At 36.1% G+C, this 23,080-nt stretch overlaps 1 protein-coding gene across 1 annotated transcript in view; it reads left to right on the top strand.

The window, feature by feature from the left end:
• The window catches only part of CSMD1 (CUB and Sushi multiple domains 1), a 1,790,960-nt gene that overhangs the window by 519,383 nt on the left and 1,248,497 nt on the right, over window positions 1-23,080 (top strand). Inside the window, exon 3 of the mRNA XM_082374695.1 lies at window positions 16,852-16,964. Coding sequence (XP_082230821.1) covers window positions 16,852-16,964 — 113 coding nt within the window. The remainder of the gene's footprint in view (window positions 1-16,851; window positions 16,965-23,080) is intronic.

The raw sequence follows: 23,080 nt of genomic DNA, 5'->3' as shown, positions 1-23,080 counted from the left end.
CTCCCTAAAAAATAAAGCTGCATATACACTAATATGTATAAAATAGATAACTAATAAGAACGTCTGTATAAAAAAAATTAAATTTAAAAAAATAACAAAAAAAGATGGAGAACAAATGCTTTACAGAAAAAAAAGAAAAAACAAAACAAAACCCTATGGATTTGCCTCAGAAGAAAAATAATAAAATAATGTAATAAGGGTGATGTAATATTTATTTTGAAACATTAAAATGAAGTTCATTGCTGAGAAAATCAACTGATAACAATAATAAAGGAACTGAGAGATTTATTTTTATTTTTAATGAAAACTGCATATTCTCCAAGTTGAGTTTTTATTTAAAAAAAGAATTCAATATATCTGTACTTCTATGTTTCTCAAAGAAAGAACCATCTATCAAAATGGCTTTGTTTAGTCTATTAAAAACAATGAGAACATACTGTATAGCGCAGGGAACTCTACTTAATGCACTGTGGTGACATGAATGGGAAGGAAATCCAAAAAAGAGGGCATATATGTATATGTATAGCTGACTCACTTTGCTGTACAGTAGAAACTAACACAACACTGTAAAGCAACTATACTCCAATAAAAATTAATTTTAAAAAAAATAAATAAAACTGCTTGGGAGTTCCTTGAAGATCTAACTCTCTGAATGTGGTTCCTTTTTAAATTAGCAGTCTATGAATGAACAAGCACACTCAAAATTATTTTTTCCTTGATTGCAGTATGGTGTGGTAGAAAGGGCACCAACGTGGAAGGCAGACACGATGGGTGTGATGTTGGCTGTGCTCCTTGATGGCTGAGAGGCTTTGGACTAATCCCTGCCCCCACTGTAAATGGGAGGTCAGATCATGTCATTGGCTTTCTGTGAGAATTTAAGAGAAATTATATAGAAAACACCTAGAGAATTCGTTTAAGCAGGTAGATAGGTCAGTCTAACAGCTGGCTCCCCAGGTGAGGCCATTCGAGTTCTTGGCATATTGTGTGGGCTGTGAGGTTGACTTGCACCCTTTTACATGTGAGCCCATAGACCTCAACTTGGCTGTGACATGGGATGCAAATCAGGTCTTCCCCTCTCGGCACCACAAACACTGAATGCAGAGGCAGCATTAGCAATAGTGTGTAAAAATGGTACAGTATTCCTATATGCAAAGGCTCTTAAAAGAAAGAACTCCGTTGTGCAACTCTGGGTCCCTGAGAGGCCAGGCAAACAAATACTGGTAGAATATAAAACAGAAACACTTCTTAACCTAATACTCTGTTCAGAACATCTGTAGACAGCTGTCGTACGTATGTGAAAAAATTACAGTAAAATATACAGGGTTAGGTAAAGGACATCTCAAGAGGAGAATTTTCGTGTTACTTTTTTCTTTGGGAACATGTTTCCAATTTTATGGATAATTTAATCATTTCCAGAAAATGTAGCTCAATTTCTGCACTGATTATTTTGGGGTTTCCAGAAATGTCTTATGATTTATTTCTTTTAAAAAATCCACTCAGATTTTTCTCTTGAACTAAACCCTCCTAAGTCAGTTACTTGAAGATTAATTTTTTTCTACTACTTTATTTCAGAAACAATTCTTCAGTTGGAGATCTGGTCTGTCATTTGTTTTGGTTTGTTTTGTTGAGAGATCAAAGTTAGGCTTTGTTTTGTTTTTTGACTGTGTTTGCCATTCCAACATAGAATGCCTCAAAGGATTCTTCTGGAGAGAAGCCATCCCATTAATTTTTCTATCATTAACCATCCCGTAGCATATCGTGTTGAATGACCTGGAGGAAAAAGTACGGGAGCTCACGCACAGTGACCCAGGGTGTCGTGAAAAGCAGGGTACGGAACTGGAGAAGCACATTTCCTGTTCGTGCCTGGATCCCAGCCGTGCAGCTTATTTAATAAACCAGGCAATTAACCTCTACAAGCAGGAGAGGTTGGCAGCATCATTACATACTAACAAAGCGAGTTCTAACACAAGGTAGATTTTTAAAAATACCCTTATTCAAATAAGAACTAATTTTCTCCTGTAGTAAGAAGACGCTTTGCATGTGAAACCTTAAATGTCCCCAAAAGCCAATTTTCGTAAGACAGTGACACCTTGAAATCTAATTCTCTCAATTTTTTGTCACCTCTGTTCCTTCTACTAAAATGAGGAAATATATTTACTTAAATGGGATGTGTTAGTTTTGGTCTTAAAACCTGGAATGATCAATCTTTGGATGATCTTGACTGCATCCTGTATTTTAACAAGCTGCTCTGTATGATGTGAATTCACTTTGTTCTTCGTGATAGAAAAAGTGGAGTTGTAGATGGTGGTGTGTGGGATTCAACCCTAGGAATATAGACTTTGGTTAAAATTCCAGTCGCTTGCCGTGAAATCTGCATCTGACACACCCCTTGATTTCAGGGCTTCACGATTTACATCGCTTGCAAGAGGAACTGTAGAATCACACACCAGCCCTGGTGGGGGTCTGGCCAAGGATCGTGTTACCTAGCCTAGTTTAGCTGTCATCTGGTGGGACTTCTTTTAGCCCATGGCCGAGACTGCTCTCCTCCAAACAGACATACACCACCCACAGCACATCCCCCCCTGCCTGTCCCCAGCATCTGGGTCCCATCATTGGGATCAGCTCCACGTGTGTCTCCTGCTAAAACACGACTCTCCCCGCAGGGAAGCAGCAAGCTGGCTTTCATTAGGCGCTTGTGCTGTGCAGTGAATCACTCACTGATACAATTAGTTTCCGGATATTGATGTACGAGGCTGAAGGCTTCGTGTTCCAAGGGGAGAACATGAGAGCGATGGGTGATGTCCCTGGAAGTCGAAGGAGGGGGGAGGACTAAGGATTCACCCCCAAAGGAGGAATTTCAAAGATTTTTGTGGCAGCCTGTGATTAGGTTAGCAAAATATATGAACTCCAGACCTGCATGGTGACCACCTGCAGGGGTCATCACACTCCTGAGGCTACATGTTTTGGTCTCATAATTAAAATAAAGCCTCAACACTTCACAGTCCTGCATCTTATGTGTCTCATAATAATTGTGACAGAATTGGGACTTCCCTGGTGGCGCAGTGGTGAAGAATCCGCCTGCCAATGCAGGGGACACGGGTTCAATCCCAGGTCCGGGGAGATCCCACATGCCGTGGAGCAACTAAGCCCGTGAGCCACACCTACTGAGCCTGCGCTCTAGAGCCCACGAGCCACAACTACTGAGCCATGTGCTGCAACCACTGAAGCCCGCATGCCTAGAGCCCATGCTTAGTAACAAGAGAAGCCACCACAATGAGGAGCCCGCGCACCGCAACGAAGAGTAGCCCCCGCTCGCCGCAACTAGAGAAAACCCGTGCGCTGCAATGAAGACCCAACGCAGCCAAAAATAAAACAAAATGAAAAAATGAAAAAAATAAAATAATTGTGCCAAAATTAGGTGTAATCATTTACGGAGATGTAGGTCAGTTAAGGAAGTTATTGATAAGATTTTTTCCCAAGAAAATCAGTGACTGACGTACTTGTGCATCAGTTTACATTCTCTGTTCAAGTTCTATTATCTTTTTTTTTTGAACAATAATGTATCAGTAGTATCACTAATACTTTAAAAAGCTCCAAGGGATAAAAGCGGGGGTGGGTGGTGGTGGTGGTGGTGTTGTGATGAATTGGGAGACTGGGATTGACATGTATACACTGATATGTAAAACATGGATAACTAATAAGAACCTGCTGTATAAATAAATAAAATAAATAAAAAATAAAGTCATAAAAATAAATAAATAAAAAACCCCTCCTATTCCTCCTTATTTCCTACACCTACTGTTGGTTGGCTGTCTTTGCACACCACCAGTGTATCTTATAGAAGACTATCTAAAATTAGACTTGGTTCAACACTATAGTGTTCTTAAATTTCTCCAGGAATAGAAGAATGTGTGAAAAATATGAATGATTAGAATACGTAAATTTTTCGATGGGAGATGATTGGTTTTAATCTGTTGCCTTCTTTTGGCATGTGGAGTCATAGGATAACAGAAACTAGGTTTTTCTTGAGGAAATAGACCTATTTCATTCCTGCCATTGTGTCACCATCTCTATACCCTTCCAAACAGGAGTGAGAGTAAGTCAGATCATACAGGCGACCTCCAGCTTCCTCCTTCATCTCCGTTCAGTGGAAATGTTTGATGTGTCTTGATGACCATAACACACATTGTTTGCTCCTTTTTTCTGTTTTAGTACATTCAGGGTTCTTCTTAAACACATGGTCTCAGGATTTGGTGGGTTTTCCTTTTGTCATTTATTACTTTGACTTGGTTTGTGGGATATGTGGGGACATCACCGTGACGGGGTCATGAGGAACATGGGTGACTTGGAAAATGCACTTGTGCTACCAGATATTCAAATTTGGTGTTCCTAGATCCAGATAATTTAAAATTCCTCATCCTTATTTATGAAGGGATTAAAGCTGCTAATTCTGAGATGTGGAGAGAAAATAAGATCACTTCTTTATGCCTCCTGTCAAAAACCTAAGTTCCACACGTGTTCATGTTTCATCCTGTCTCTTTCCCATCCTCCCAACTTTGGTCAAACAGCCAAAAAAACTGTTGCTTCACTTGTGTGTTTCAAGCTTCCATCCATTTCCCCTTTTTCCAGGTCCTCTAAAGTTCTGCCTTGTGAAAGAGAAAGGGAAATGTATGCAAATTTTAAACTCTATCTGTAAATTCATAAGGGTGCAGGGCGTAAATAGTCTTTTTCAATCAAAAGATGAGAATTTTATATATTCACATGCCAGGGGCATGACTGGGAATGAGAAAAAAAATTAGCTCTTTCAGACTAGGGCAGATTTGAGCATAAAGAACATGAGACATATTCTTTTCCTTATAGCAAAACAAAGCCAAGAGAAAAGGATTGGCTTTATTAAATTTACCGTTTACGGTTCTCAAGATGTGCATGTGAACACATCCATGGCAGGTATCCTTCGAGGAAGCTCAGGGCTGCAAGGGGAGCGGGTCAGTGACCCATCATTGTGGTGTCCCCTTGGGCTGTGCATGCTTAATGGCCAGCCTGTGAACTGGGCAGGGATTTGCCTCCAGTGTCTTTCCTGTTCCTGGTTCAGAGCTTGGTTCTTTTATCATTCATTTACGTAATGATTTCATTTCAACAATTGGATTAATTGTCTATACATACCACTGTGTCATCAAGCCCAAGTTACTGATTATTTACCCATCGGTTTGGTCCAGTATAGTTTTAGGTCCTTTATGGCCCCAGTTTGAAATCCCTTGTGAGCTTCCAGGGGTTAAAAACACAGGCTCAAGAGAGATTCCTGGGTTTGAATCTTGACTCTGATACTCACCACCTTTGTGGTCTTAGGTAGGTCAATGAAGGTCTCTGAGGCTTAGTTTCTTCTCCCACAAAACAGGGTGTTATTTTAAGGATTTCATGAGCATGTGGTATAGACAATCTCTGAACAGTGACAGGCAGCTGGCAAAATGCCCATGGGGTCAGCTGGTGTTAGAGTCGGTGTGCGTGTTAGAACCCAAGTCTAGGAAAGCAACTGGTCATGAACTCTTGAGTGACATATAATAATGATCACTCGTTCATCATCGGGCTAGAATCCTACAGCCAGACTTTGGGATGCATTATCGAACCCTCCTTGTCTCCAGCCTCTGTCCTGAGGAACAGCTGCGTGTAGGACACAGATAAGGTCCCTTGTGTGAGTTAACTTTTCTCTGATAAGCCATTTGATGAAATTTTTGAATTCTCGTTTTGTTTTCCCAAGTCTCTTAAAATAATTACTAGCCATGTTTATAAAATGCATATATTTTAACAAGGGTTTTTTATGCTCTTTTAATTACACATAAATTTCTTTTCCTACTAGCCAGCATTTCTAGATTTTCCTAATGCCTGTGTCTATTCTTGTTTGTGAACTTTACCAAAGCCCTTAAGATATTTTTACAGCCCTCTGAGAACACACTGGCAGTCATGAAGATGTGTGTAAACGTGGATTATCTTCACCGCCTTAAAAAAATATACCGTTTATTTGAAATAATTCTCCTTTACCCAACTGTTACATAATACTTAAATATTTTTAAGTATATATAGCTTTATTAATTTGCCCAATTAAATAACATTGCCAATTGTCCCAGTACCTTCTCTAGCCTGTGAACTCAGTAAGCATGGCTGCGTTTCTTGTATGCGCCAGACTCGTGGAAAGCCCTTGGTTTCAAAATTGTTGGAAGAAGAGATTCCTCATTTCTGTGTTGGGACACACAGGTTCTTTTATTTCTCTCCTCCTCCTATCTCTTCCTCCTTTTCAGTTGCCTCTGGTTTTTACCCAGACAGAGTCACTCTACAGAGTTTCAATAGGAGAGTCAGGAGAATGTTAGGTTGCAGCTAGTGTGGGCTGTCAGTCAGGAGTTATAAAGTGTAAGTGAGGAGCGATCATTCCACGTTGAGTTTCGTCTGTCTCTCTCTCTAGATATCTTTCTCCTTTCTACTTCTGTGTGTGTTTGTGTGTATTTGTAGATGGTCCCTGACTCAAGAGTTTTTGACTTGCTAGTGGTAGGAAAGCCATATGCATTCACTAGAAGCCGTACTCTGAGGTTTGAATTGCGATCTGTCTCAGGTTGGCGCTATGCGGTCCCATCTCTCTCGTGATGCTGGACAGAGACAGACACAGCTCCTGGTGAGCCGTGCGATCAGGAGGGTGAACAAAGGATGCACTGAAACCCACTGTGTTTTGTACTTCCAGTACAGTGTTTAATAAGTGACATGAGATATTCTGCACTATTTTTTTTATAATGTAGGCTTTGTGTCAGATGAATTTTGCCCAACCGTAGGCTAATGTAAGTGATCTGAGCCCCACGTTTAAGGTAGGCTAGGAGAAGCTGATGTCCTTTAGGTTAAGTGTGTTAAATGCATTTTTGACTTAAAGCCATCATAAGTTGAAAATATCTTATCAGGATGTAACCCATTATAAGTTGAGGAGAATCTGTAATTCTAAATACAGAGTTTCCATCTGACTACCTAACTACTGGATTCAGGTTTCAGTTTTTACAGAAGAAGTTAGATTCACAATTAAGAAGGAAATCTCAATTTAAAAATATACTTTGTCAGAGCACAGTGAAATAAATAAATTTGCATATCATTTCAGGTCTTTGAAATACTTTCTCAACATGATTGAGCCCTGAAATAAACTCTAGGGGTCTTTGCCTAATCCCTTTGCTTGCCGATGAAGAAATCATTTAGGGCCTTGCCTTGTTTATCATAGCTGTGCTGAAATTTAGATGAGCATTAAATATCCTAACCCTCAGATGAGAAAGTAAAGCAGAAAGCCTTTGAGTTATTCTAAAGTAGCACAGGGCTTATGTCAAATCTTAACATGGAAAAGTGGCATACCTGGGGGAAAAAAGATTGAAAAGAGATCTTGATAGAAAAATCCTACTAATGGATTTTGCACTAGAAAGACAATTTCTGGATCCTTATCACTCAGGTGGAGATGAAGTTGATAGCCCAGAAGGCTCAAGAGCAGAGGAAGAGAACGTTGGAGTTAAAGTACTTACAGTCATACTTAGGAGTGGAAAATGCTGTTACTATGTTAGTGTCATTTATAAATGATGCTGTTTCTATTGTCATAATAGAGTCACACCGAGAGGATGCTATTTCATGCTTGGGGGCAAAATCTGCTTAGATTTTTGTTTCTGATAATGTATCATAGACACTGTAATTATGAAATCACTTTCTCAAAATAGCTTGATGCATTGATAGGAAAAGAGGATCAGTGGATTAAGTCTTGGCAAATTTGTTTAGAATGTAATTTGGGAAAAATTCATTTTTATGACAGAGTAGTGTTTAGCTGAGAGTGAATTCCATTAGGAGGACACTTTTATTTAGCATAAACTAAGATAGGCCAAGTATACTAAATCACCGTAACTGAGTGCAGTTCCTCTCAGGATTCTGGGGAGAAGTAAACTATGTACAGACCATGATATGAGCAATGATATGTTTAAGGAAAATGAGATGTTTTTTATGATGTTAGCCTCTTAGGAAGGAAGGGTGTAAGTTAAAGCAAAGGCAATGGTTTAATTGCTATATATACATATATAACAATATTAAAATATATGCAATATATATAGCAATAGTAATACTAATATTAATATTAGTGACGGGCTACTAGAAATCTCATGACGTTCTCAAAATTTAACCAAAGATACTCATGTAAGAGAGACTTAACCCTTTTAGAGGGCAAATAGCCATCTGCCTCTCACACAAAATCTTGATAAGAAAGTTCAAGACTTGTTAGTCAACTATGTTTTGTTTTGTTTTTTTCCCTCCAAGGTTTTCAGTTCTTGTTTTTAAGAGCTCTGTCCAATTACGTACATACATATCAGTCTTCATAGATGTGAAAAAAGCCCTAACACTTCTGGAGTATGTATATTGTTTTAAAACAACTTGGCATGGACATTATTATTAAATGAATCCCAGGTACAATTTTGAGCTTACTATAGGAAGAAGACGTCATCACATGTGTATGTCTCTGTACATCCACAGAGACGTAGATAGAAATGCAGATATCTACTGGGCATAGGAACTTTTTATTCCTGAAATTAGCATGGAAAACCATGTCAAAATGGCACCAGTAAATCATTTAGGTATTCTTTCTGCGTTCCTACTCACAAGGCAGATAACAAACTACCTAGAGTGACTCTTTAATTCCTAGTAAGCACTAGACAATAGGAAAAGATGCCTTGACTTGTAGACTTAAGGCATCTGTCTTACTACAAGATGTCCTGATTTTTCTTTGTATAAAGTTGATTACTTCCCTTGTATAACTTGTGGTTAAGTGAACAGAGTACAACTGAACATGAAATCCTTTCTTAGGCTTTTGTCAATGTGCAATTTTACCAAATGTTTTACCTCTAGACTTTTTTGGTCTAATAATTGCAACCTAGAATTGTTGGGAACTCAGTGTAGGGCTAAAATAGTGTAATAAAACCAAATGACTACATCACATTCTTCTTGTTAAATCAAACCAGACTCAAACAGATGTGATAAGAGCTTTGGGAAGGGGAAAACAGACAGTACAGTACAGACATATCACATCTGCATTTGTAATTGTTTAATATTAAAAAAAGACTTATAGTTTTAACTTTTTAATAAAAACAATGAAGACTTCAAGTATAGTAGCTTCAAATATCTTTGCTGCTGGGCCAATCATAGGACATACTAAAATTTTTGAAAATAGAAATCTAAAGAAAGTATAAAGTATTTAACTTTGGCTTTGCCCAAGAGAAGTTAAATGAAGCTCTCACAGAGTTTAAAATCCAAACTTTTTTTTAGCAGTGGAACTATGCAACAGTTCAAATAAATGTAATGTATATAAATATATCATGATAAAAATCTACCATTGAAATTGATACTGTAAGTAGGTTTATAACTTTTGTATTAATTGTTATAAATGATATTTTGAACAGAATAGAAAAATAAATGAAATAGGTACTATTTTCATTTAGGAGTGTACCTCTCTTGAATGGAGTTATAACTTCCTCATTAATTTATGTGAAATAAACTGTGCTCACACCAGTCTTGTTTCCGCTGACCTTTTCACTCAATTTCTTATTTTTTCTCCAGCCTCACCACTTCTAATACTCAAGATTATTGCATTGGTATCAGCAATTTGAGTATCTTGAGTGATACACAATATTTTTGATATATTTCTAAGTGCAATTCATTCTAGTAATTTCTTGAGAGATGGAAGAAGAATAAATTTGTTCGATTCTGAAACTCATGTTTCTACCGAGTGAACAAGCACTGAGAATATAGAAGGGCTGCCCCACATCGTCCTTACTTTATTTAATAATCACTCATCTTTGACAGGCTGTATCATTTACCCAGATCGCAGGATGTGAGAGGGGAATTGCTTTCTCCCAGTAGAAAATATAGTAAATGAGATTCTATCAGACAACAGGCAGGCAGCTAGAAAAGGACAGACAGAGGTAGGGGTGTGTATGTGTGTGTGGGGAGAGAGAGAGAGGTTTGGACCTTTGCTACCTATACTTTTCTTCTTTTTTTTTTGCTGAGAGTGAAATGTTTCTATCACTTTTCTCATACCCATTCCCTTTTCTAATCATTTTCTTTCTCTTCCCACAGATGATTCAGTGATGGTGTCAGGTGAAAACCCAATGCTTTGACTAGGATGCTAGGATTGTTTTCAACAGTGACAACCATGTTTCTGAGTTGCACTCTAGGAAGAAGTAGGTCAAATGTGCATATGTTGTAGGTGATATTGGGTTTGATAGAAATGGGGAGGGGAAAGCAGTGTTAATTTTCTTTCTTTCTTGTTTTCATTGACTTGCCACTGTGTGAATACCATGATGAGTTATATCTAGAGATAAAGTGGCTTACAAAGATCTAAAGATACATGGATGGAAGCAAGATAAAATTCTGAAGGAATGCAAATTACAGAATCTGCAACGAGGCTACTATAAAAATTCACACGTTGCTTAGGGAAGGCCAGAAATTTGGTTTGAAATTTTCTTTTAGTCAACACTAAGCAACTTAAACAGCTCCATGATTTACTAGGTGTTAAAAATAAACTGGTTGCCCCGAAGAACATATGTTTCCTGAAGGAAGATAACACTGAAATTTATCCCCAGAGTCCTCATGCAAAGGATACGAATGATGTACTACAGAGATAATCAGCAGCGTACATCCTCATCAGCGTATTTGCAGAGAGACTGAAGAGTGAGTTCCTCACTGGTCATTGTTCAGATTCCTCACTCTCAGCTGGTGTGATGGGTAATGGCTATAAACATTGGAACCACAAATTTAGCTCTTGCCGGTCTCAATGATTAACTGAATCAACTCTCCTACCCCTCTCAACCAACACTGGACTTCATTCTTTCGTGCTCAAATACGAATGAGTGCATTCCATTTCAGCGATTTAAAGCAGATCACTTGTATATATTTTATCTACCATTGTGCATGTTGAACTTCCCCAAACTTCCAAACAGTAGTCATATAACATTGTTTTTACAACTCTTAGTATGTTGTTACTTTTTTTCTGAGATAATAGTTTGACTCTTCCCTTCCTATTCATGATTCCTTTTAAAGTTCAGTAAAGAAAACATGAATGTGTGTTTATTTTAAAGTGCTACCATGTTATTTGATATCTAAACTTATGGTAATAAATATTAAAACTTCAAAACGGACTACACTAAATAATCAACATTTTTTTGTTCAATTAAGTTTTGAATCTAATGAGAGAATGTCTTATTATTAAATACTGTGTTTTTGTACTAATTTGATGATTTTAATCTATATATATTTTCTTGAGTGCCTCCATCCAAAGCCCTCCAGTCTTTTGTTTTATTAAATTTTTAAATTTGAGATAATCATAGATTTACATGCAGCTGTCTTTACCCAGTTTCTCGAAAGATAACATCTTACAAAACGGTAGTAGAGGGACACTGCCAGGATACCGACATTGAAACTGTCGAGACACAGAACGTAAGATTCCCTCATGTGGTCCTTTTATGGCCACGCCCACCTCCCTCCTGTCCCAACTTCCTGCTTAACTACTGGCCACAAATAACCTGTTCTCCTTTTCAATAAGTTTGTCATTTCAAGAATGTTAAAGTCATGCAGTACGTAATCTATCTCGGGTTGACTTTTTTCCCACTCTGCATAATTCTCTGGAGACTCATCCAGGTGTTATAAATCAATAGTTCATTTCTCTTTATTTTTGAGTAATAGTAGTACATGGTATAGATGTTCCACAGTTTGTATATCATTCACCTCTTGAGGGATATATGAGTTATTTCCAGTTTTTGATTATTAAGTGTATGTTTATGTGTATATATATGTGTACATATATATATTCATATATATTCTAGTACAGGTTTTGTGTGAGCATAAATCTTCATTTCTCTGGGGTAAATACTGCCCAGGAGAGTAATTGCTTGGTCATCTGATAATTGCATGTTTAATTTTTTAAGAAACTGTCAAAACTGTTTTCCAAAGTGGTTCTGCCCAGTAGCGATATATGAGCAATCCATTTTCTCCACATTCTAGCCAGTGTTTGGTATTGTCACTGTTTTTCATTTTAGCCATTCTGAATAGGTGTGTATATTCTGTTTTTCATTTTAGCCATTCTGAATAGGTGTGTATATCACTACAATAGGAGTGATATTTCTTTGTGGTTTTAATTTGCATTTCCCAAATGACTGATGGTGTTGAACATCTTTTCGTGTGCTTATTTGCCATCTGTATATCCTTTTAGATGAATCGACACTTTGTTTTTTGCCTGTTTTCTAATTACATTATTTGTTCTTTTGCTGTTGAGTCTTTAAAGTTTTTTTAATATATTCTAGACACATGTCCTTGTCAGATACGTGGTTTGCAGATATTTTTTAGCAGTCTGTAGCATGTCTTTTCATTTCTTAACTGGGTCTTTCACAGAGCGAATGGTTTTAATGTTTATCACTTTTTTCTTTTACGGATTGTGCTTTTGGTGTCCAGTCTAGGAACTCTTTGGCTAGTCCAAGATCCTAAAGATTTTCCCCTATGATTTCCCCTAAAAGTTGTATATTTTTACATTTTACGTTTATGTCTGTGATCCCATATTGAGTTAATTATTCTATAGGGTGTTAGACTTTGGTCTAGGCTCTTTTTGGTTGTCTTTGCCTGTGGACGTCCAGTTGTTCAAGCACCGTTTGTTGAAAGGCTTTCTTTGCTCCACCGAGTTGCCTTTACACCTTTTCAAAAATTATTTGGGCATATTTACATGAGTCTGAGTTCTCTGTTTTGGTACACTGATGGATTGGTCTATCCCTCTGCCAGTACCACATGGATTTGGTTACTGTAGCTACAAAGTAAGTCTTGAAAACAGGTGTACTGATTCCTCCTATTTTATCCTTTTTCAAAATTGTTTAAGCCATTCTTTTTTTTTTTTTTTGGCTTTCCATTTAAATTTTAGAAGAATCTTGGCTGTGTCTAAAAAAAGTCTTGCTGGGATTTTGACAGAAATTGTCTTAAACCTACATATAAGTCTGAGGAGAATGGACATCTTCACAGTGTTGAGTCTTCCAGTCTATTAACGTGGTATATTGCTCTCTTTAATTTTTTATTCATTTCTTTCTTCAGCATTATAGGGTTTTCAGGACACAGTTTTGTACCTGTTATATCTAAGTGTTCTTTTGGCTATTGTAAATGGCATTGTATCTTTAATTTTGGTGTCCACATGTTCAGTGCTAGCATGTATAAATAAAACTGAATTTTGTATGTTCGTTGTGTATCCTGGGCAGTTGCTAATTTCAAGTATTAACTCAAGTTTTCTTGTAGACTCCTTGGCATAATCTATGTAGCTAATTGCACAAGTAGAGTCGATTTTATTTTTTCCTTTCTGATCCGTATGCATTTATTTCTTTTACTTGGCTTATGGCACTGGCTAGATCCTCTGGCATAATGTTGAATAAAAGTGGTGAAACCATACCTTTTTGCCTGTTCTTAGTCTTAGGGGGAAGCATTCAGTCTTCCCCCAATAAGTATAATGTTAGATGTAGGTTGTTGTTTTTGTTTTTTTTTTTTTTACAGGTACTCATTGTCAAGTTGGGGATTTTTCCTCCATTCGTATTTTATTGAAAGTTTTTCTCATGATTGGATGCTTAAATTAGTCAAATGCTTTTTCCTACATAGAATATTACAGTCCTGTGATTTTATTCTGTAGCTTGTTATTATGGCAGATTACGTTGATTGATTTTCAAATACTGAACTGTGTTTACATTCCTGGAATAAACACCCCTTGGCCTTATTGAACAACTGTTATCTATTGCTTACTTCTATTTTCTCTTATTCTGTTAAGGACTCTTACATCTGTATTTATGAGGGATATTTGTCTGTTTCTTTCTTTCGTTTTTTTTTTTTTTTTGGTGCTGCCTTTGTCCGTCTTTGGTAGCAGGGTGTCTTAGCTTGGTCTGCACAACAAAATACCATAGATTGGGTGACTTAAACAACAGAGCTGTATTTTCTCACATGTTTGGAGGCTAAAAATCTGATATTAGGGTGTAGTATGGTCAAGTTCTCGTGAAGACTCTCCTCCTGGTTCGTAGACCCCTGTCTTCTGGGTGTGCGAGCACATGGCCTTTTCTTAGTGCACGCGTGTGGCAGGGTCGGAGGAAAGGGAAGAGACAGAGAGAGTTCTTCCTCTTCTTTGTCCTCTTCTTATAAGGCCACCAGTCCTGTTGGATTAGCATCCCATCCTTATGAATTTAGTTCCTCTTAATTACCTCCTAAAAGCCTTATTTATGGTTATTAAAGGGGAAACCTGGGGGAAAGTGATAAATTAGGAGATTGAGATGAACATATATACATTACTGTACATAAAATGGATATCTAGTACCTACGGTATAGCACAGGGAACTCTACTCAATATTCTGTAATAACCTGTATGAGAAAATAATCTGAAAAAGAATGGAGATATATATATATATATATATATATATATATATATATATATATATATACACATACACACATAGATCCATATCCATATCTACAAATAAACTGATTCACTTTGCTGTACACCTGAAACTAACACAACATTGTAAATCAACCATATGCCAATGAAAACTGAAAAAATAAAGAAATGACAAATACAGTTACATTGGGGGTTAGGGCTTCACTATGCAAATTTTGGAAGCAACAATTCAGTCCATAGCACAGAGTAATAATAGTGCCATAAAATGAGTAAGGAAGTGTTTTATCCAATTCTGTTTTCTGGAAGAGATTGCGTAAAATTGTTAATTCTTTACATGTTTGGTAGATGTCTCGGTGCATTTAGGTAAATGCCTTAGTATGTATAACAGATACCATAGACTGGGTGGCTTATAAAAAACAAAAACTTCTCTCGTGTGGTTCTTGAGACTGGGAAGTCCAAGGTCAAGGTGCCCGCTGTTTCAGTGTCTGCTGAAGGCCCGCTTCCTGTTCAGAGACAGTGTCTTCTTGCTGTGTCCTCGCATGGCAGAAGGGGCGAGAGAACTCTCTGGAGTCGCTTTCATAAGGATACTGTGCCCTCATGATCTAATTACCACCCAAAGGCCCCACTCCAAATACCATCGTGATGGGGATTAGATTTCAACATATGACTTTGGGGTGACACAGACATTCAGTCTATGGCAGAAGAATTCTTCTGTAAAACCACCTGGGCCTGGACTTTTCTTTCAGGGGAGTTTTAATAGTTATAGTGTAACTATTCAATGTTACATTACATTAACATTTACATTACATTACATTAAATGTAATGTAAATGTTATTCACATTTTCTGTTTCATGGAGTAAGTTGTGGTCATTTGTTGTGTGTGTGTGTTTTAAGGAAGTAAGCAATTTCAGTTTTGTCAAATTTATGGGTGTAGTTTTTAGAGCATTTTTTCCATATCTGTGGGGTCTCTAGTAATACGTGCTATTTTATTCCTGTTATTAGATATTTATCTAATCCCCTCTTTATTCTTATCCCTATTCTTATCTCTATTTATTCTTATCCCCCTCTTTTTTTTTTTTTTTTTTTTTTGGTCATTTCTGCTACATGTGTTAATTTTGTTGATCTTTTCCAAGAATTAGGCTTTGTTTCATTGCTTTCCTGTTTTCATTTCCATTGATTTTGGCATTTATCTGTAATTTCTTGCCTTCTTGCTTTAGGTTTATTTTACTCTCCCTTTTCTAAGCTCTTGAGATGGGAACTTGGATTACACATATGAGAATTTTCCTCTTTCCTAATGTATGTTTTCAGTGCTGTTAACTTCCCCTTCAGCACTGCTTAGCTGAGTCCTACAGATATTGATATCTTGTGTTTATATTTCATTCAGTTTAATGTACTTTAAAAAATTTCCCTTGAGACTTCTTTGATCCATGGATTATTTAGAAGTGTGCTGTTTGCTGGTTGACAATTGTCCTGTCATTTTTCTCTTATTAGTTTCTGGTTTGATTCTGCAACTACAGTGGTTGTAATTAGGCCTTTAATACCGTAGACTTACTGGCAAGACAGAGTTTCTCCCCCTGGAAATGAATGTTGATTTTTTTCTTTTTTTTGAGTCAGAAGTTTTTGTTCAGACTACACTAAACCATGCAACTGTAGACAAACTATTTAATTAGTAAACTTTAGGTAAGATATAAATTGAAGCATCTCTTTAACCTTTAGAAAAGCTATCTGTTTGTAAAGTATTATATTTTACATATTATTATACTAGTTCACTCCTTCAGAGTTCTTTCTCATCATTAAGATTTCTTAATATATCCCAACCTAGTTATAATTGAAACACATATCTTAAAATCCAAAAGATTTGTCTTGAAAACCAAATATCAAAATCAATTCATTTGACCTGAGCGCAAGGTAGTCATTGATTTTTATTTCTGACGTTGTGACTAGGATTTGTTTTCTTTTCAAGAGAAACCGATTTATTGGGGGGTGGGAAGATAGTAAGAATAAGCACATTAATGATGAGTTGTGACAGCACACTATCTAATAATTTAAGAGAAAACTAAACTCAAAAGCACATGCAGTGTTACATTGTTTCGCACAGCAGGTGTAAGGATGACTGCATTGCTGTAAGTTCTGTGCGCTCTCTTTAGACAATGGTGTATTGTACATGTCCTTCAAGAAAAAAATCTTTTCAAAAAGTGTTTAAATAAGCAAACTCTGGTCCCTGAAAATGCTTCATTTCAATTACCTGGCAACACCTGGTGTATGGATCACGTAATTGTTCAGTGACTTATGTCAAATAAACAGGCCACAGTGGAAAGAGGAATTGAATGACTTCATCAAATAAGCTTCAATAACAAGTTCACGCTTTTTGACTGTATTCACCTCTTTTTGAAATTTAGGTTGTCGGGATTTCAGCTCCCTTCCTGCATCGTCAGCACCGGCTCCATCCTTACTCTGTGGTTCACGACAGACTTCGCCGTGAGTGCCCAGGGCTTCAAAGCCCTGTATGAAGGTAGGATGCTTATTGTGCACTGCGCACACCCACCGTCCAGGTGACCTCACGCTGAAGATTTTCATGCAAACGGAAGCTGCTATTTCAGAGGTGGTTTAATGGTGCAAACATTTGACTTGTGTGCTTTGATGATGGGAGAACACTATTTACTACAATGGCCCAACATTCTAGCACAAAACGTGTGTTGACAATTTTCCTTTACTGGTAGAACTTTTTGATTGGAAGAGTGGTTTTTCTTTTGACACGTGGTAGAGAAGTTTTGAGAATTTAGAATACTAATTGATAGAGCGCCTTTTCTGTGAAGAATTAATTCTTAAGGCAGACATGTTTTCTTAAAATTATTGTTGGACAGTAATACTCAGAGTTGGTGCTTAGGTAAAGGGAATTCCATTGCGTGAGTTTTGGTTGACAAAGTGGAAACTTTTAATGGAGAAAATGATTTCAGTTTTACTGTTTGGTGCTTGCAAAGCATCAGGAGGAGTGAGTTTTGTTTTGTTTTTGTTTTTTGGTGTTTTCGGATTTTGTGCCAAGGTGCCCTTAGGGTCTTGCTGTCATTGGTGACTGTTTGGGGCAGAAATTTTAAGAAGATAAAAGAGAGTTCAACCTTTGATAGAGGGAATAATACAGATGATCACTTTAAGTATTCGGTTTTAAGAAATTGCACTACTAATACTGTAAGTGTAAATGCTGAGGTCTCTTTAGTCTTGTTTCACATAGATATTTTAAATTTTCTTTCATGTGTAACACAAAATCTTTTATTTTTAACATAGACTCTGAAGCCCATGAATTGAAAAGGACTGTGGGTAAGGGATAGCCCAATCCCTATTTACAACACACACTGTTCACTTAACAAGCCTTTCTGGGTTCAGTCATATCTGTGTATGTTCTTCTTTGGAGTATTCCGTATACTTGGGCAAAAATCATTCTTCGTGGAAAGATAAAATCTACATGTGCTTTGTGCAACTGTACTTAACTACTATGCAATTATCAGAAAATACAAGGGTAGAATGTCTTCTTTGCACAGTAAAATAAACAGAGCAATTTATCCTTTTATTTAAAGTCTTATGTGGAATGATGCTTAGTATTGTATACTATTCTGACTCCAATTCTTCCAGGCCACTGCGTTTATATATAAACCTGCATCAGTGGCCTGAAAGGGTAACTCATCTTTAAGTATATTACTGATTACCAGGGGATAATTTAATCTTTGGAAGAGTTACAGGCTAGTTTAAGATTAATGGGTGCTATTATCTTTCAGATTTGCTGGTATCTACCACTATCCTGTATACCCTAACTTCACATAATTTCTTTTTCGCTTAACATTACAAAAGTGTTTCTAAAGCCATCTGTACTAGGTACTGTGAAACAGAACTTGTCCAATCAGCATATATGGTATTTGCTCGGAAGGTAGATAATGCTTCAACATTTTAGAAACCTTGGCAATTTTCCTCCCCTTTCTGACAAAGTTGATCCTTGAATATCATGTTTTGTTAAATTTCGTAAGATAAATGTTGCAGAAACTCTACTGATGCTGGGAGATTGCCAGATGAATAATTCTACTGAATCTTTCCGGGCTATTGTTGTTGGTGTTAGTGGTTGTCAGCATGGTAAAATAAAAAATGATTGAGATTTTTCTCTGTTGGGAAAATGTTTATGAGTTATTAACAAAATTGGGAAAATGACGAGAAAAGTAAACAAGGTCATGAGTTCAATGTATTTTTTCAAATGTTGATGTGTGAAGATGCAGTTTTTTGAAATTTGTGTTTTAGTGACATTACAATATAGTCTGATATTTACAAGTTAATACAAGTCATTATTTTGAAAGAAAAAACTATTAAAATAAAAAGTACTTTGTCAGCAAAACAGAAATTGTATAAAATATTCAATATCTTTATTTGTAAAATAGTTCTCAATTAGATTAAAGGTCTACTGAGAAAATAAATTTGTACTATCTGGAGAAATAAAGTTAAATAGTCTAAACAGAAGATTAAAGACTAGAGAATTTATCTAGAAGAGACTAAAGCTTTCACTGTAGGTATCAACTGATTTATCAATAGTATCAGTTCTCACAGGGAATTTAGACATAATTGTAACTTACCAATGTAATGGTCATGGGGAAAAGTGAGATTTTTATTGAGCAGTGTTTAAAATATGTAAATACACTTATTCAGATATAATATTAAGCAGAAGCAGTGATAATAGTCAGAAAAATGTCTAAAGTCGTTTTGTAACCAGAACATCGAATCCCATTGGTTTTTATATTGGCAAGACTCCATCAAGTAATTAATATAAGCCAAATAATATAATAAAACGTCCACGTCTTATCCAAGACCTCTAAAGAGAATTTAATTTAAAAATGTAATACTAGGGCTTCCCTGGTGGCACAGTGGTCAAGAATCCGCCTGCCAATGCAGGGGACACAGGTTCGAGCCCTGGTCCAGGAAGATCCCACATGCCGCGGAGAAACTAAGCCCGTACGCCACAACTATTGAGCTCTGTGCTCTAGAGCCCACTAGCCACAACTTCTGAGCCCGCGTGCCACAACTGTTGAAGCCCACGCACCTAGAGCCTGTGCTCCGCAACAAGAGAAGCCACTGCAAGGAGAAGACTGCACACCGCAGCGAAGAGTAGCCCCCGCTCGCCGCAACTAGAGAAAGCCCGTGCACAGCAACAAAGACCCAACACAGCCAAAAATAAATAAATAAATTTATTTTTTTAAAAATGTAATACTAAATCAGCTTAAAAATTTTTTTCTCTAGTTCTTAAACCATTACTAATTTATCTAATTAAAATTAGTAATTATTTAGTATTACCATATTGATGTTTAAATTTCTAATTTTCATTTATTTGCTTGAATTGGAGAAAATCTTCCAAATTTAAAAAATTTGTCTATACAAAATAACCTTTATAATAAACTTAATCAAGGAACTGAACTTTATTATAGTTTGCTGATGGTACTTTGGACTGGTACATTGCATAAATTATTCATACATAGAGATATTAAGCTACCTAAGGAGTATGGAAACAATAAATTAAAATATTCTAATTGATGCATTTGGTTGTTGAATTTAACCCTGGAAATTAAATGGAAATATTTATAAATTTCACACTAACATTATTCACATACAGTAATTAGCTCTCTAAATAGTAAGTTTATAGATTGTTGATGAAATCAACATATTTTAACCCATAAATACAGACTAATAAAATTGTAGTTACTAATTTAGTAGGGTGTTTTATAATGTTAAATTTCCTAGTTCCGTCACTGAACATTATTCTTCGTGGTCAACCAAAGAATTTGCATAATTTTCTTTGGTAAATTTATAACAAAAAGTATTAGGATTACACATAATTTACAGTGAGATGGATTACTATCAAAATTCCTACATTTATCCAATACTGAAGTCCTATGTGTATAAATAGCATTCATTCATGTATTTCTATTTGCCAACTTCCTTTCATCAAGATCTCAGTTACTAAAATAAAATTATTTTTGTCATCAAGTTTATTTATGATTTAAGAAAAAAAATCATATAGGAGGTCGGAAAATTGACATGGCATGTCAGGACGTGACAGATATTATGTCATGACAAATGTGTGACAAGGCAGTCATTAGACTTAAGGACAAAGAGAACAATTCCATTTGGTGACATGGGACAATCTCGAGCTTATGCCCCAAAGAACTTGTCACTCTGATGCTCTTTTTATTTTTTCATTTTTTAAGAGGGAAACCTTCCCCTGTTTTAATGCTTTTTCTTACTGGTGACAAAGTGAACTAAGCATTAGAAACAGTAGTGAATATATGATGAAAACTCTTCAACTCCCAATTTTTGGTTCTGAAGTCTGATTTATTTTTAAGTGACATTTCTCTTGTTAATGCACATCTTTATTTTTATCCTGAATATCATTTCAAATGTTTCATGAATTACTTGGTAATTTTTCATACATTGACTTTTAATAATTTTAGTATTGGTTATATTTTTAAAATTTAGTTTTTTACCAATTATTTACTATAATTTAGATGGACTTTTTAGATATATTTGCAAGTGAAATAAGTTTCTTTGACAGTGATTGTATTTTGATAATCCAATACTTTGTGTGAAATAGAACTTTTGTATATTATAGTACTTGTACTTGAATAGAAAGCCCCAACTCTGTGATTCAAATTAATGTGTCCAATGTGTATTCACTAGAATAAATACTTTCCTTCTATAGAACATTTCTCTATAGTGTAGGGCAATTCCATTGATTGGGAATTAAATTGGCCAAGGCTTAATCCATGAGATGACAGTTTTTGTAAAGAAATTGAAATGAAAATTTTATGCATATTTTGCCACAGATATTTACATTTTCAATAATTGTTTGGTGAGGCAAAGGAAGGTTAAACTGGATTCTTGTCTAAGGCAAAGCTGATAGAAATGGTAGGAATCTATTCTCTTTAAGATTTCTTTAAAAATGCTGGCTGATGTGGTAGTTGAAAAGGGAAAAATTTTAGCCACAAATGTAGACAGTCAAATATTTTGTTCATAAAATACTAATTTTACAATTCAACATTTATCTCACCTTCCCATGGTGCCGTATTTGAATATATTGGCCTTAAATATTATTCATGAAATCTATATGAATCTGACAGTTTAAAAAATCTGTTTAAAAAAAAATACCACCAGTGTAGCGAGGAGGAATTTGACATTACTAAATAGGAAAAATTTGCTTGTGACAGGAAATTGTTTTGCATACCAAATAGCTCATTAGTTGGAGTGAGAAAAACGGTTGCCCACGAAGATGCTTTAAGAGACTCCCTTGGGTTATAAAATGCTATTCTAAAGGAATTCTTCTCTTTCAATTTTTTTTGTCTTAAAATTATTCATTTTATCAATTATAGCATTGTCCTGCTTACTAAGGTATATGTATCTCTATGGATGAATAGATAAATAGTAAATAAATGGATGATAGGTAGGTAGATAGATGAAAGAGATAGATGAATAGATAATCAATAGATAAAATAGTTAATAGATTGGTAGGTAAATAGATACTTGATAAATAGGTAGACAGGTAGATAGATGGATGCATGTGCCTAGTATGGTATAAAGTGTTATGTACATTTTCTTATTAAATCTTCAAGATTCCTATAAGCAATGTAAAATTACCTAATATTATGGGATAGAGAAAATTAGGTAGTGACCTATAGTTATTTAGTTTGCCAAGACCTTATAACTACTAAATGTGAAAGGGGAAATTCAACAAGTCTATTTCCAGAAATTGTAATTCTTAACCACTTAGTATATGTTCTCTCATATAGTTAAGTTTATTTGTTTCCATGTATGAAAATACATACATATGAATACATGCATATTATCACGTGTGTATACATAATTACGTATTTACATATATACACACATACACAAGTGTATATATGATATACACACGGAGAATATACGTATGTTCTTATGCACACACAGATTTACTCATTCATTCTTTCGTTTATTTACTAAGCTTTTATTGAGTATCTGCTAGAGACCCAATACTGAGCTAAATGATAGGAATACAAAGATGGTGGCAGGAATGGTGTCTGTTCTGAAGGAGTAGTAGGGGAACACGACAAAATTCAGTAGAACAGAGAGTGTAATTTGTTCTAATAAGTAGTTACGGTGTTTGACATGATTGGGCAGAAGAGGGAAGGTCAGGTGTACTTGGGGACAAGTAGAGTCCTGACAGAGTTAATGCTTGGGCTGTACCTCAAATACAGTGTTTACAAAGCTCAAGTGCTAAATGCCGACTTTGTATCAGTCATTGGGTAGAAGTTCTCCAGGAAGATGCATCATCAGGGGATCTTTCTGAGTGAGGAAGAATCACGGGCAAAACTATGGAGAAAAGCATTTACCATCTTTAAGAACTGTAGGAAGTTTCCTGTGTCCTGTTTAGAGTTCACGGTGGGCCTGGAGGATGGCCCCTCTGGCTGGCCTCGCAGTTAGGGAGTTGGGTTTATATTGTTTCATGTGTGACGGGGAACGCTTCCTCTGTGAGATCCTCAAGGAAAAGGCTGAATTCATCTCACTGGACTTTTACGTAAACGGAAGCATTTTTGTTTGCATGGGCTTCCATTTTACAAGTTTGTC

This window comes from Balaenoptera borealis (genome assembly GCF_965194805.1).
Source record: "Balaenoptera borealis genome assembly, chromosome: 21".
Lineage (NCBI taxonomy): Eukaryota > Metazoa > Chordata > Mammalia > Artiodactyla > Balaenopteridae > Balaenoptera > Balaenoptera borealis.
This window is presented reverse-complemented; position numbering and strand designations above follow the sequence as displayed.